The 14,778-nt window shown below is 43.2% G+C and overlaps 1 protein-coding gene across 2 annotated transcripts in view; it reads left to right on the top strand.

Moving 5' to 3' along the window:
* SORCS2 (sortilin related VPS10 domain containing receptor 2) overlaps positions 1 to 14,778 on the top strand; it is a 1,328,268-nt gene that overhangs the window by 380,559 nt on the left and 932,931 nt on the right. For both annotated transcript variants that reach the window (XM_075346856.1, XM_075346855.1), the window contains exon 2: positions 10,271 to 10,338. In XM_075346856.1, the coding sequence (XP_075202971.1) occupies positions 10,271 to 10,338 (68 nt within the window). The remainder of the gene's footprint in view (positions 1 to 10,270; positions 10,339 to 14,778) is intronic.

Raw genomic sequence — 14,778 nt, 5'->3', positions numbered from 1 at the left:
AGGAAACTTTGTCCGGCCTGGTGGAACCTCCCGGTCCAATGGGAAGGTCCGCCAACGCGGCCTCACTAGCAGGGGCGAACCGGGGTCGACCTCGACCGAGGCTGATTAGGGCCATAGTCGTTGCCAACTCCGCGGGTTGCCCAAAGGTCTCCATCTCGGTCTCCGACAGTATCGCTGGTAATGGCGGTGATGTCGACGCTGAGACTGGGAAGAGTGGAGGCGGGTCTTCGTTTCCCGCTCTTAAACGGACTCCACCCCCAGCCTCACGCATCATCTTGACTCCTCCGCTGAGGTACTTCTTTTTCTTCTTCAATGCCCTGGAGCTGGCGCCTCCCCTCTTTGGGCGGAGTACTCCGTACTTTCTCTTCGGCGCCGGCCAGCCCCAGGCTCTTCTTTTGGCGCCAATTCTTCGCGCCTTTTCTTCCTTACAGATAACGGCCTCCTTGCCGCCATCTTGTACCCGGTCCAACGCTACGGGTACTGTGTTTTCTTCCCACCAGGGGACTGGAAACCTTGCATCATGGTCCGGGTCCTGTGTTCCAGGCACGACCTGATCTCCAGCTTTTTGGGTTCCTGGCAGGGGAATCGCATCCTGCCGACTACGCCACATGAAGCGACCGGTGGTAGGGCCGCGGGTGTGTGTGTATGCTCTATTCCAACAAAATCCCCATACTCATATTTTACCGGTAGTAACATTTCTTTACTAGCAAACATATTTATAATACAATCAACCGAACTATCTGCGCACATGAGTATAGTGGAGTCCCTGGATTTTCAATCCTGCCGACTACGCCACATGAAGTGACCAGCCAGGGAGGCCTCTGGCTGTGTAGTCGTGGCAGCACTGTATTCAAGGCACATCCCTGGCTTCATCACTTCTTCAATGCTGGGACAGTGTGTGTCAGTATCTTCATCGGCCGATGCACAAAGAGTCTTCAGGCAAAAGTTGAGATGCATAAAAACTGACATTTATTCACACATAAAAAAACACTCCGGTCAGCAGATTCCGGCAATCTTGGTGGAGCTGGGGACAACCTGCCCAAACGCGCCCTCTGGTGGGGATATGCCCTAGATACTCCTCTTCTCTGAGCTCCCACTCTCCGGTCAAGCACTCACTGGACCCACACCAGCGGAATAGACCCTGAGGTTGCGTCCACCTCCTTATCTCCGGTGTCCCCTGGTGTTCCGCTCACACTCTCACACTTGCCGCTGCAGATGTTCACTGTCTGCTGTCCCGGATCCTTCTACCCACACACACACTGACTTTCCCTAGATATCCGGCCGACTCCTCCTCCCCGGTGGCAACAGCCGTCCCACCCGGCCACTAGGGGGTGCCCTAACACACAAAATCACATGTAATAATAAAATGCAACATTTTTAATAATAACAATGCCGGGTAACCTGTGCTGAACTTGTAGGGGGTAGGCCCACCCACTACACTGTCTTGACACTTGGTGAGTTTAGAGCCAAACACCGTGTGACACCCCAATGGAGCTCACATTTCTTTACATACACTAAAGCCTTAATGTACCTGTTATTTTGATTTTGGAGTCTGGGAGGAAGCATAAGAAACTTATGGAAACCTACACAAACACTGAGAGAACATGCAAAACACCATGTACGTTTTGACCTTGGTTGCATTTGCTGGTCATGGTTGCATTTTCAAAGAAGAGAGCCAAAATCTACGAGATGGACGGCAATAGAAGATCCATAACAGGTGCTATACACCTGTGTAATCAATGGTGGTATACACCGGTGTAATCAATGGTGGTATACACCGGTGTAATCAATGGTGGTATACACCGGTGTAATCAATGGTGGTATACACCGGTGTAATCAATGGTGGTATACACTGGTGTAATCGATGGTGGTATACACCGGTGTAATCGATGATGGTATACACCGGTGTAATCAATGGTGGTATACACCGGTGTAATCGATGGTGGTATACACCGGTGTAATCGATGATGGTATACACCGGTGTAATCGATAATGGTATACACCGGTGTAATCGATGGTGGTATGGTGGTATACACCGGTGTTAGCAATGGTGGTCTTCTCGCTGAGGTCGTTTATAGAAATTTCACTTTAGTGATCAACTTTTTTCTTTTGAGAGGACCACTGAGAAGACTAATTTTTTTTACTGAAATTATAGATGGTTATATTCTGCGTTTTACTTTATGGGCTATAACTGTGATAACATTTTTAGCTTGAAGTGTATTCTACAGTATTACTACTTCTAATAATACGAATAGTGATGATAATTATAATAATAGCGCCCTACATGATATTATCCCTGAATTTCTACCTACATATACCTAATTACTGTCTGTTTTTGAACTTTCTAAATGTTGTGACATTTACTTAGAAAACCATTGTAACTTCTGAGAACAAAGAAATCGAAGCGCATCATTCAAAGCTCTCCACAGCCTTCCAGGGCAAACATGAGCAGCTAATTTCATATTTCAATGCATGCAAACACATTGGATGGGAATAATAAAGTTCCCTTTGATTAGTGGCTGTATATTTATCCAAGTGCTCTACTTTGCAGATTCAGGAATGGTTATCTCTAGTTCTTAAAAGACAAGAAGAATAGAGCACATCATTTTAAATTGTAAATCTATTTATATGCTAATGTCTTTGTATTCCCAGCCACAAATAGCGCGAGTGGCGTTAGACAATTTAATCACATACGTGGATTAGGCAGTAATGGCCGATGCATCTCATTTTACTGACTACAATTTTCTTATTTAGTATTATATAACTTGAAATTGTTCAAGGACGAACATAACCTAAAGGTGCTATCGGATCCCTGGAAAGAGGGACGCCCCATCTTGGATAGTCCCCACTGTTTTGATACAGGATTCCCCTAAGTAATTGCCCCAAAGGTCATGGAAACAAACACCATTCTGTCCTGCGTTGCACAACCTAACACCAGAATATAATCATTGCTATAGCGCCACCTCTATTAGGCTAGTCAGACTGCCGTAGAGTTTATCATCCGAGAGAATCAGTCTGGTTATGCCAATCACACTCTGATCTGATCACAGTTTGATCACAGTGTGATCAGAATGTGATCCAATTTTCTCAGATGAGGAGACGATGGAGAAAACATTTTCTCCATCTTCTCATTGTATTGTTCCATAAAAACCGGCCCACACTCAGATGTCATCCAAGTGCAGCCCAATGTTTTCCATGGACTCATTGACTTGCATGGCTGAGTGCGCTCTGATAATCAGATTCAACTTGGACATGCTGCAGACCGCCTCGGTCCGAGGAAAAAATTGGACTTGTGCTTGGCCCCATAGAATAACATTGATTCAAGTATAATCTGATGTTTTTTCGAATCGCACCTGGACCGAAAATACGGTGGTGTGAGCAAACCCTTACAGCAATTTTTAGGCTATGTTCACCATTTTTGGTGCTTTTTTTCAAGGCAGAAAAACCTGATCTTTTGGCAGTAAAAAAGGTGCGTTTTTTTCAAGGTGTTTTTTTGGTGTCATTTGTCTCTAATACATGTTTAAATAAAGTTAGTATCTTTCACAAAAACGCAGCAAAAAACACACTGCTGCATTTTTTCTCTCTCATTGCTTTCAGTGGGGAAAAAGTAGCAAAAACGCTGAAAGAATTGACACGCTGTTTCTTTTAAAAACGCATCCGTTTTCCATTTCAGTCAGGAAAGAAATGCAGGTGTGTGTACATGAGATTGCAGGAATCTCATAGCGTTTTGCTGGTACTGTAAAAAGCAGCTTTTTGTTAGCATGGATTTGCATAAAACCAATGGAAAAAAATAAACATGCAAAAAACACCCTATGTGAAAATAGCCTGTGCTGTGCTTGACATCACATACTACAACATAAGGGGTACACCACGGACACTTTAATAACAGTGGGCCACAGCGCTAGTAAGGGGGAAGATGGGACACCTCCTTCACTAACCTGCAGCTGTAGTAGCCAGTTTCTATACAGGTTCCGCACCTGTCGCCGATCAGGATACCTGAGACCCTGTCAAATCCTGTAATATCCCTGGCTAGTGAACTGTCAGGTGAGGAACGCTAGCCCCACCGCTGTACTAATAACACACCAAGGGAAGGAAAGATAGACAGAGGGAAGCACCAAGACTGCAGCCAACACAGCAACTTATAGAGAAGGCTCCACCAGCGCCTTCCACCTCCAGGCCAAGCATCCAAATGAGCAAGAATAACCGGCACCCTCTACTGGGAGCATAGAGTATACATAGGGACTGGGAGTGGTCTGAACCGGAAACACCTGGGAAGGTTATGAGAATGCTTGCTGGCACAAAATACTGACATTAACCCTCTCCTCCCCAAAGGAAAGGGAATACATTTAATCTGCAGAGTCTCAAGGCAAAGAGGCCCAGATTCTGTCACTAGTCTCTACAACAGAGAGACGACCGTGACATTTATATTTATCGTGTGTTTTTCACCATTGCAGACAATTAAAAAAAAAAGCATGCATAAACCGAAACGTACGTTTTGGCTTTGCATTTTTCCTGCCAAGAGATGCATAAATGATGCAGAAATTTCTGCAAGCAAATACTCAACGTGTGCACATGTTCCATCACTTCGACTGCCACGACTTTGAAGCCGCCACTATGTTGTATTTGAAATAAAAAAAAATTGCAATCACAAGTTGTCTGGAAATACACTGGTGTTGTTTTCTTCAAATAGCAAAAACTATGCCGATACACCAACGTCTTAAAGACACGGTGTGCACAAACCCAAAATCTGCCCCCTTTAAGTAGCATTTATGTTGGGCACTTCACTTTACTGTGTTGGAGCTGATGTGGCTTCATCTCCAAACGGTTTATCCTTTTTGAGATTGAGTATTTTAACATCCTCCTTAATTATACCAGCGAATATTAGAAACCTTTCTGTCTAGACGATCCTGAATCTGACTTTGAAATATAACCTCGACTGACTTTCTGTTATTTTATATTCTTCTTTAGTCTTAAATTGTCGAGAGAAGACGAAGCAAGATCTTCACTACAGATAAACTTAATTCAACTTGTGTTCTTAAAATATATACAGAGGTGGTTCAAGTCTCCAAAAGGGATTAAAAATTAAAAAAAGAAATAAAAATTGATCAATTTATTCTTAGAAAGTAAAATAAAAAAATAAAACTTCAAATCAGCCCTCTTTTCCAAATTTATAAATAAAAATAATAATAATATCTTTGGCGTCATTAAGTCTGTAAAAGTCAAGAATTTAAAAATATCCTAATATATAATGCAGATTATTTACAATAAATAAATAAACAAAAAATAAAAATTGACATCAAGTCCTCAAACAAGCAAATGAACGATAAAATTAAAAAGTTATGGTTCTTAGTGTATAGAGTGTATGGTGACACAAAACAAGATGTATTTATTTTTTTTAAGTGTTTTAAAATGGAAAAGTGTTTACAAATTTAACGAAAAACCAACTTATAAGTTCAGTATTGGTGTCGTACTGACCCACAGAATAAAGTTAACATTTTGTTTTATATTTCATTCGTGCCTTTACATGACCAGTCCGTTCCTCCATTATTGAGAAATCAGTGTTTGAATTGATATACAAATGAGGCTGAAGAACTATTTGTAGATTTGACGACTCCGTCACTCCAGCTCTATCCCCTGCGCAGTGCCGCCTCCTCTTGCTTGACCGACTTGCTTTGGAAAAGCGTAACTGAAACTAACAATATCTCCTCAAAAAAATAAATGAATAATAAAGGTGGTATAAATACTATTCTAAACAGTGAGAATTTTCTCTGACTTCCTTTGGCTGATGTTACAGAACATAGAGACTGACAGTCAAGCAGGAGGAATAGAGCTGGAGTGACTGAAGCTTCAGATCTACAAGTAGCTCTTCAGCCTCATTTTTATATCAGTTCAAATGCTGATTTCCCAGTAATGGAGGAACTGACTGCAGAATTAAATGATCAGGTGTAAATTTTCCTCCTTTGTCCCATGGGAGTCACAGAGGGCTGCTTTTCAGGAATATATATATATATATATATATATATATATATTTTTATTTATTTTTTTACTAGATTTCAGTAGTTTGTGTGTCCTTACTTAGATTAAAGTTGGTTGCTTTTAGTTGGTAGGAAATAGTATATGTAGTATACAACCTCCATCATCCAACAAAAACACCCGGAGACTGGAAAAGTGTGTGTGTGTGTGTGTGTCTATAGGGGGGTGTAGGGGATTCATATTGATGCCAGGTGAAATTCACGTAAATCATTTTGGACCAGCGCAACTTTTCAAGGCGCTGGACAGTGAGCGTACTTTGGGCAAAAGCCCTATCAATGAACCATTTATGACCTGTCCTAAAGCGGGCTTTACATCGACATCGCTAATGTGGAGTCGTTGGGGTCACGGAATTTGTGACGCACATCCGGCCGTATTAGCGATGCTGTTGCGTGTGACACCGATAAGCGATTTTGCATCGTTGCAAAAACGTGCAAAATCGCTAATCGGCGACATGGGGGGTCCATTCTTAAAAATCGTTACTGCAGCAGTAACGAAGTTGTTCCTCGTTCCTGCGACAGCACACATCGCTCCGTGTGACGCCGCAGGAACGAGGAAGCTCCCCTTACCTGCCTCCCGGCCGCTATGCGGAAGGAAGGAGGTGGGCGGGATGTTACGTCCCGCTTATCTCCGCCCCTCCGCTGCTATTGGGCGGCGGTTCAGTGACGTTTCAGTGACGTCGCTGTGACGCCACACGGACCGTCCCCTTAGAAAGGAGGCGGTTCGCCGGTCACAGCGACGTCGCCGGACAGGTAAGTATGTGTGACGGCTCTGGGCGATGTTGTGTGGCACGGGCAGCGATATGCCCGTATCGCGCAACAGATGGGGGCGGGTACCCACACTAGCGATATCGGGACCGATATCGCAGTGTGTAAAGTAGCCTTAAGGAAAGGATCAATGCTGCACTAATGGAGAATTCCTTTAAGCTCTTTGAACAGAAACTCTTGCTGAAATCTTAGAAAGTAAAGTATAGGCGACTTGTCTCTACCTTTGTGAATGAAGATATGGTTGATTGGTCGGGTGATTCTTGCCTTCTCTCAGTCCTTGCCATGGTTGCCAGTGCCCGGGGCACGCCATGTATTTCACACTCTAATAATGTAGAGCCCTCCTTTAGAAAATAGTAATGTGCCTTTAGGGTCCCCTTTAACAAGTAACAAAATCCCCTGAGTACCCCTCCAAATATAATAATGTCACCTTTGTGCCGACCCCACAAAAATATAAAGTTGAGACTGATCTAATTGAAGTGATTAAGTCTTAAAGGTACTTTACACGCTGCGATCTCGCTAGCGAGATCGCAAGCGATTGTACCCGCCCCCGTCGGTTGTGCGACACGGGCAAATCGCTGCCTGTGCCACACAACCTCGCTTACTCCCATCACACGCACTTACCTGCCCTGCGACGTCGCTATGGCCGGCAATCCGCCTCCTTTCTAAGGGGGCGGTTCCTGCGGCGTCACAACGACGTCAAATGGCAGGCATCCAATAGAAGCGGAGGGGCGGAGATGAGCGGGACGTAACATCCCGCCCACTTCCTTCCTTCCTCATTGCCGGTGGACACAGGTAAGGAGATGTTCGTCGCTCCTGCGGTGTCACACATAGCGATGTGTGCTGCCACAGGAATGACGAACAACATCGCTAATTAGCAGAGAACGATTTTTGGTTTTAGGACGACCTCTCCACGGCAAACGATTTTGACCTCTTTTGCGATCGTTTAAGGTCACTCGTACGTTTCACACCCTGCAGTCTCATTAATGACGCCGGATGTGCGTCATAAACACCGTGACCCTGACGATAATTCACTAACGATATCGCAGCGTGTAAAGTCCCTTTATTCTCCCCTGCTCAAAGAGTGGGCCAGCACAGGCCGCACAATGCAGTGACATCATATATTTTAGGATGTGGGCCTACTGCATGGAGTACAATAGTGAGGTAGTGAACCTATGACTCCCTGCTCCGCCATAGGATCTTACCGCATCGCCATTATGTTGGCGCCAATATAGTTCAAAGTGGTGCTTTCCCAGAGATCCAGAGCACCCGGACAGAAGTTTGGGATGTGCGTCATTTCTTAGGAGTGCAATTTTTGTTTTTCCAAAAATTAGTGATTATTTTTTTTTTTTTAGAAAATTGCCATTGTGGCCCCCTACTCCTCTATGCCACTGCCCAGACTCCATTCCTGATCATGCAGTTTCTGCTGTCACAGATTGTTGAAAAGGAGAGTGAGGCCTCCTGACCAGTGGTCTCTGCTGTCACAGATGGGTGAAAAGGAGGGGGAGACCTCCTGACCAGCAGCTTCTATTGTCACCAACTGGTGAAAAAGAGGACGAGACCTGCAAACCAGCAGTTTCTGCTGTCACAGACTAGTGAAAAGGAGGGAGAGACCTCCTGACCAGCAGTTTCTGCAGTCACAGACTAGTGAAAAGGAGGGGGAGACCTCCTGACCAGCAGTTTCTGCTGTCACAGACTAGTGAAAAGGGGGGAGAGACCTCCTGACCAGCAGTTTCTGCTTTCACAGACTGGTGAAAAAGAGGGTGAAAAGCAGGGGAGACCTCCTGACACACATAGAAGACTAGAATTATTTTTTGTTTTAAATTGGGCTTATCGCTTTCCCCCAACAAAGTGTTCTTATTCTCAGGCCAAGCTCTGGACAGCAAAGTTCCCAAGCTCATGTGATTTTTATTTTACATGTTTTAAATTCAACATATTCACAATCCATCTGCGGTTCACTGACCCCTGCATAAAAGTAATTGGCAGCTGCAGATACTGTCAGAGCATTATGGAATTTTTGGTGTTTGGGTCAGAACCTGATGACAGGCTGTCAACACCAGAGTAAGAAGAATATCAGCGTTTATTGCTCCGTGGGTCAGGATTATATCTCAGGCACTTGTAATATTGAAGTGTTGTTTGCATCCCCACAATATCACAGACATTTGGCATTTTTTATACTAAATTTTTTGGCTTAGTTTCAACTTCTGTCGAACCAGAGTAAATATTTGAAGAGCTCATCCTTCATCTATGCAGATCTACTGTCATGATCTGCGGTGCTCTGTTCTCCAGCAGAGACAATGTTCTGTATTATGCTCCAAGTCATGGGTTGCTTCTCAGCCTTTGGTTCCTGAGCTGGTATTTAGCCCTACCTCGGACCTTTGTTACTCTTCTCTGCCTGTGCCCCTGACTCTGCCAGTATCCCCCTGGCTTCTAACCTCCGGTTTGTACCCTGACCTCGGCTCCGCTCACTCCGTGTGTATGTTATCTGACTTCTTGGCTTCCGACCTCCGGATTGTACCCTGACCTCGGCTCCGCTCACTCCCTGTGTATGTTATCTGACTTCTTGGCTTCCGACCTCCGGATTGTACCCTGACCCCAGCTCTGCTTGTTCCCTGTCTACCTCATCTGACTTTGTTTCTTCTGCCCACCAGTGTGTCTGACTTCCCTGGCTCTATAGCTTCTATGATGTATCGTCACATCTACTTAAAATTTCTATTGTACATACAGAACGTGTCAATATGATCTCAGTGTGAATTATCCCCTAAGAAAATTACTCTAGTGCCGAATGATCATTCTATAGTGACCTCCAAATGCCGGTTGTCTTCTGCTGTGCTTTGATTTTTTTAATATTCCACAGGGTGTTCTCTTGGTATTCGTGTGTGTCACCTTGGTATATTTTGGAGACATCTGATTTACTGTATGTTTATGAAATCAGAAACGAGCAAATTGATTTGATGCTAATCAATTTGTGAATTAAACTTTGTCAATTCACTGGACCCCGTAAATTTCCCCAAATATTTGCTTTGACGTTATACAAGTTGCTGAAGATTGCATCAGCCAGAGAAGGATCATATGCTTCCATAATGCCTTGCAGCTATCACATGATATAGCATAGCCAGTCAAGACATACTACCAAAGCCTGTATAAAAGCTGTGGCAGGGAATGCAGCGACCATTTTATAGTGAATCTGGATAGTGAGAGGACGTCACAGCTTACAGAGCAGCGAAGAAGATTAGTGTGTGAGGAAAAGAGAACACTGTCACATATGTTTTTCAGGGCAATCGAAGGCTTTGCAGTACTTTTGATTTGTGGAGGTTCATCTTGCAGCAAATTTAATTTTCTAGGAAAAATGGTTAAATCTGGTGAATTCGTATTTCAAAATATTCGCTCATCTCTACATGATACACAACCATGAACGTTCATGGTGTCCACCGTGCTAATTCTGCAGTACTAATATCTCTCTATCTCTTCTACAGGTCATCCTCATACTGACTAAGTACTATCATGCGGACACGGGGAAGGTCCTGGAGAGCTCGCTATGGAGGTAGGCCATGTTATAAGAACTTTTATGGATGGATGCGTCTAAGATACCTTAATGATTGTCACTTTCATGACCCTGAGCAAATGATATCATGTTATATTGTGGGGATAAATATTTTTGTTTTTATGGAGTTCTGAATCTTGGATCAAGTGTTGGAAATGAATGTAAAAACTGGCTAAAATTTCCTTTTATTTATAATTGTATCCACCATGGAAAGTTGTGAATCTTTGCAAATCACTTTATTGGGCAATGTGTCTTTATTCCTGAGAAAGAAATCGCATTTAAGTGATTTCCAAATCTCTGTTTTTGTCCAGCCTTCAGCTGCATTGTTCTAAAAAAATACTCATTTGGAGTACAGATGATGGCAGTGATGGGTCAGCCCCTGTCTCCTATTCTGAGTGTTGCACTTATCAAGAGTAATTGCAGCACATTATCCCCAGTGATAGAGAGGCACATTGGCTGAGCTGACCCATCACTGCTATCATCTGTACTCTAAATGGAATATGTTCTGATATAAGGCAAGAAATAGACTAGTGAACACCAGGGTTTAGGAATCTCGTACATGCAATTTTTTTACAGGAATGAAGATAAATCACTAATAAAGTGAGTTGCAAAGTTTTATAACTTTCCATTATGAACTAAATTATATTTAGTGGGTGAAATAAGTTTAAACAGTAGTGTAGAAATTCTTCTAGAACCAATGCCATCAATTTGTTTTGAAACAATAATGTTGCAAAAGGCCTTGAGACAGCCCATTGGTTTTACCCATCATGAGATGTTTCTTGTGTGGCAACTTGGTAATTAGATACCTTTTTTGTTGTCCATCATTGAACCAGCGGATGTTATTTTTCACTAAGTGGCAGGATTGCCTCTAATTAGATTTTAGCTTGTCACATGACTTTCCATTGCTTTTTGCACCTCTGTTTCGTCATGCGTTCAATACATTTTCCCTTTGTCATTTCTCATTATTACACATAACTTAATTTATGGACATCTATGTTTTGATTTATTCGCCTGTGTGGATTGGATGGGTTGTTGCCGACATCTGGTGAGCAAATCATGTTATTACCATCTTAGAAAATTGGTGATATGTTCAACAGTTATTTCACCTGCTGTATATATATATATATATATATATATATATATATATATACACACATACAGTACACACCAAAAGTTTGGACACACCTTCTCATCTCTAGAACAACTATTAAGAGGAGACTTTGTGCAGCAGGCCTTCATGGTAACGTAGCTGCTAGGAAACCACTGCGAAGGACAGGCAACAAGCAGAAGAAACTTGTTTGGGTTAAAGAACACAAGGAATGGACATTAGACCAGTGGAAATCTGTGCTTTGGTCTGATGAGTCCAAATTTGAGATCTTTGGATCCAACCACCGTGTCTTTGTAGAAAAGGTGAACGGATGGACTCTAGATGCCTGGTTCCCACCGTGAAGCATGGAGGAATAGGTGTGATGGTGTGGGGGTGCTTTGCTGGTGACACTGTTGGGGATTTATTCAAAATTGAAGGCATACAGAACCAGCATGGCTACCACAGCATCTTACAGCGGCGTGCTATTCCATCCGGTTTGCGTTTAGTTGTTTATTTTTCAACAGGACAATGACCCCAAACACACCTCCAGGCTGTGTAAGGGCTATTTGACTAAGAAGGAGAGTGATGGGGTGCTACACCAGATGACCTGGCCTCTACAGTCACCAGACCTGAACCCAATTGAGATGATTTGGGGTGAGCTGAACCGCAGAGTGAAGGCAAAAGGGCCAACAAGTGCTAAGCATCTCTGGGAACTCCTTCAAGACTGTTGGAAGACCATTTCCGGTGACTACCTCTTGAAGCTCATCAAGACAATGCCAAGATTATGCAAAGCAGTAATCAAAGCAAAAGGCGGCTACTTTGAAGAACCTAGAATATAAGACATATTTTCAGTTGTTTCACACTCTTTTAAGTATTTCATTCCACATGTGTTAATTCATAGTTTTGATGCCTTCAATGTGAATCTGCAATTTACAGAGTCCTGAAAATAAAGAAAACTCTTTGAATGAGAAGGTGTGTCCAAACTACTGTGTATATACATATATTTATATATATATATATATATATATATATATATATATATATATAATGTATATAAGTTTAGTTACTCTGTATGACAGCAATTTATTATTGATACATATGAAAATAAAAGTAGACATTGTTCTTCCTTTGTATCAGCTGTGATGGTTTGTATTGGATATTGGTTGTTGGCTATTCTCCTGCAGTGTTTGACCAGAAATGTTCATTTGGATGTAATATTGTTCTGTATCAGGATGAAGTTCCAGGATTACATGGTGTGTGTATATATATATTATTTTTTTTTCACTATCGGAATCTTCCACAATTTTTATATGTGCCTCCTACACATGGTGGATCATATACATGTTGTTGGAGCAGTAATAAGATGCCTGTAGACTTCAATGAGGCTTTTTTTCCCTTCATTGCCTCAGACGTCCTACAGATATTTGTGGCAAGATCCATCGGACACATTTCCTTTATCGCAGTATAGCCTTGTAATAAGGTGCTGCACAAAGCTCCATAAAGTGTCCCAAGGATGGTCAGTGGTTCCTTAGTAGGGACTCAATAGGCTGCAGTGCACATGAAATGTAAAGGTTGTAAGATACTAGTGTATGTAGTGGTGTTAAAGGAGTTTTATCCTTATCTGTGATATGAGATTACTGAAGGGTCTCCCAGCTATTCCAAACACAGACCCCTGAGCCCGTTAGAATGGAGCTCTTTAGAGCCCTGTTTTGAATGGCATGGAGGAGGTCATGCTTTACTTTCACTCATTGTCTATGGAACTGTAAAGGCCCCGTCACACGCTATGATATATCTAACGATGTCGTCGGGGTCACGTAATTTGTGACGCACATCCGGCATCGTTAGAGATATTGTAGCGTGTGACAGCTACGAGCGACTGTGAACGAGCAAAAATACTCACCTTATCGTTGCTCGTTGACACGTCGTTCATTTTCATAATGTCGTTCCTCCTTCTGTGCTCCGGTTGTTCATCGTTCCCGGGGCAGCACACATAGCTACATGTGACACCTCGGGAACGACAAACACAGCTTACCTGCGTCCCTCCGGCAATGAGGAGGGAAGGAGGTGGGCGGGATGTTTACGTCCCGCTCATCTCCGCCCCTCCGCTTCTATTGGGCGGCCGCTGTGTGTCGTCGCTGTGACGCCGAACGTCCCTCCCTCTTCAGGAAGAGGATGTCTGCCGCCCACAGCGAGGTTGTTAGGCAGGTAAGTGCTTGTGACGGGGGTTAACGACATTGTGCGCCACGGGCAACTAATTGCCCGTGACGCACAAACAATGGGGGCGGGTACGATCGCATGATTGCACGATATATCGTAGCGTGTAATGCCGCCTTTAGATATAGGTTAGTGCTGCTCTCTGGCAGTACCATAGACAATGAAAGGAATATGCGCCCCTCTGCTTCATTCAAGATGGGGCTGTGGTCTTTCATTCCAGCAGATCTCCGATCCTATGGAAAACGTCACCAGGGAAACTCTTCCAATTCATTTCTATGGTAAATTTACTTTGACTTTTTTTTTCTAAAGAGGGTTTGAAAAAATGTTTTCTGGAGAAAAAAAAGTGCTTATCACTTCTGATATCTTCTCCAATCAAAAGGTTAAAAAAGAACTTTTTAAGAGAAGAAAAACTTCGCAAAAAAACCTCCGAATAAAATAAGTGGTTTCTGTCTGAAAAACTGCTTGGAATTGTCTGCCTCGAAAAAAGTGTGTGTGAACGGGGACCAACATCGAATTGTGAATTTATTCAGGAGGAATAACCGAGGATCAGCCCTGCACGGAGATGATGGAGAAGTATTATTGTGTGGATGACTATTGTTGAGACTGACTTGTCAGGAGAGCTCATGGATCCTATTTATGGGGATTTTAGATCCGCGCTCTCCCTACATCAGTAATCTATGGTATCATTTGGATCTGGATGAGCTCATAGAGCTTTTTTTGATTACTTTATCCCCATTATGAGTATTTTCCAGTGTTTCCGGCATATATTTAATAACAGATGTATTGCCCCGGACACCCCGGGAGGTGCCATGTGCGGAGCGTATGGGTCGGATTGTAGCTACAGATGTATGGGCAGGGGATGGCGGCTCGCTGGGAGCTCCGACCCTCTGATCCTGATAACCCAGCCATTTCATCTCTATGTGATCCGGCTGCTCTATGGACTCATGGCTGCAATGATTTTCATATGTGTGGAAAATTATGGCAACGGCAAACATATGTTTTACACAAATGGAATTCATCGCTATGTTATCAATGCGTGACTATAGATTTGTGCAGTGAAATGCTTCTCTAAGTGCTCTGCTTTCTATAGGATTTCACTCTATAAAGGTGACTTAAAGGAAGGCTGGTAATGGAGATGT

This window comes from Anomaloglossus baeobatrachus, chromosome 1 (assembly GCF_048569485.1).
Source record: "Anomaloglossus baeobatrachus isolate aAnoBae1 chromosome 1, aAnoBae1.hap1, whole genome shotgun sequence".
NCBI classification, from domain to species: Eukaryota; Metazoa; Chordata; class Amphibia; order Anura; family Aromobatidae; genus Anomaloglossus; species Anomaloglossus baeobatrachus.
The sequence above is the reverse complement of the archived record's forward strand: the minus strand, read 5'-3'. Positions and strand labels throughout refer to the sequence as shown.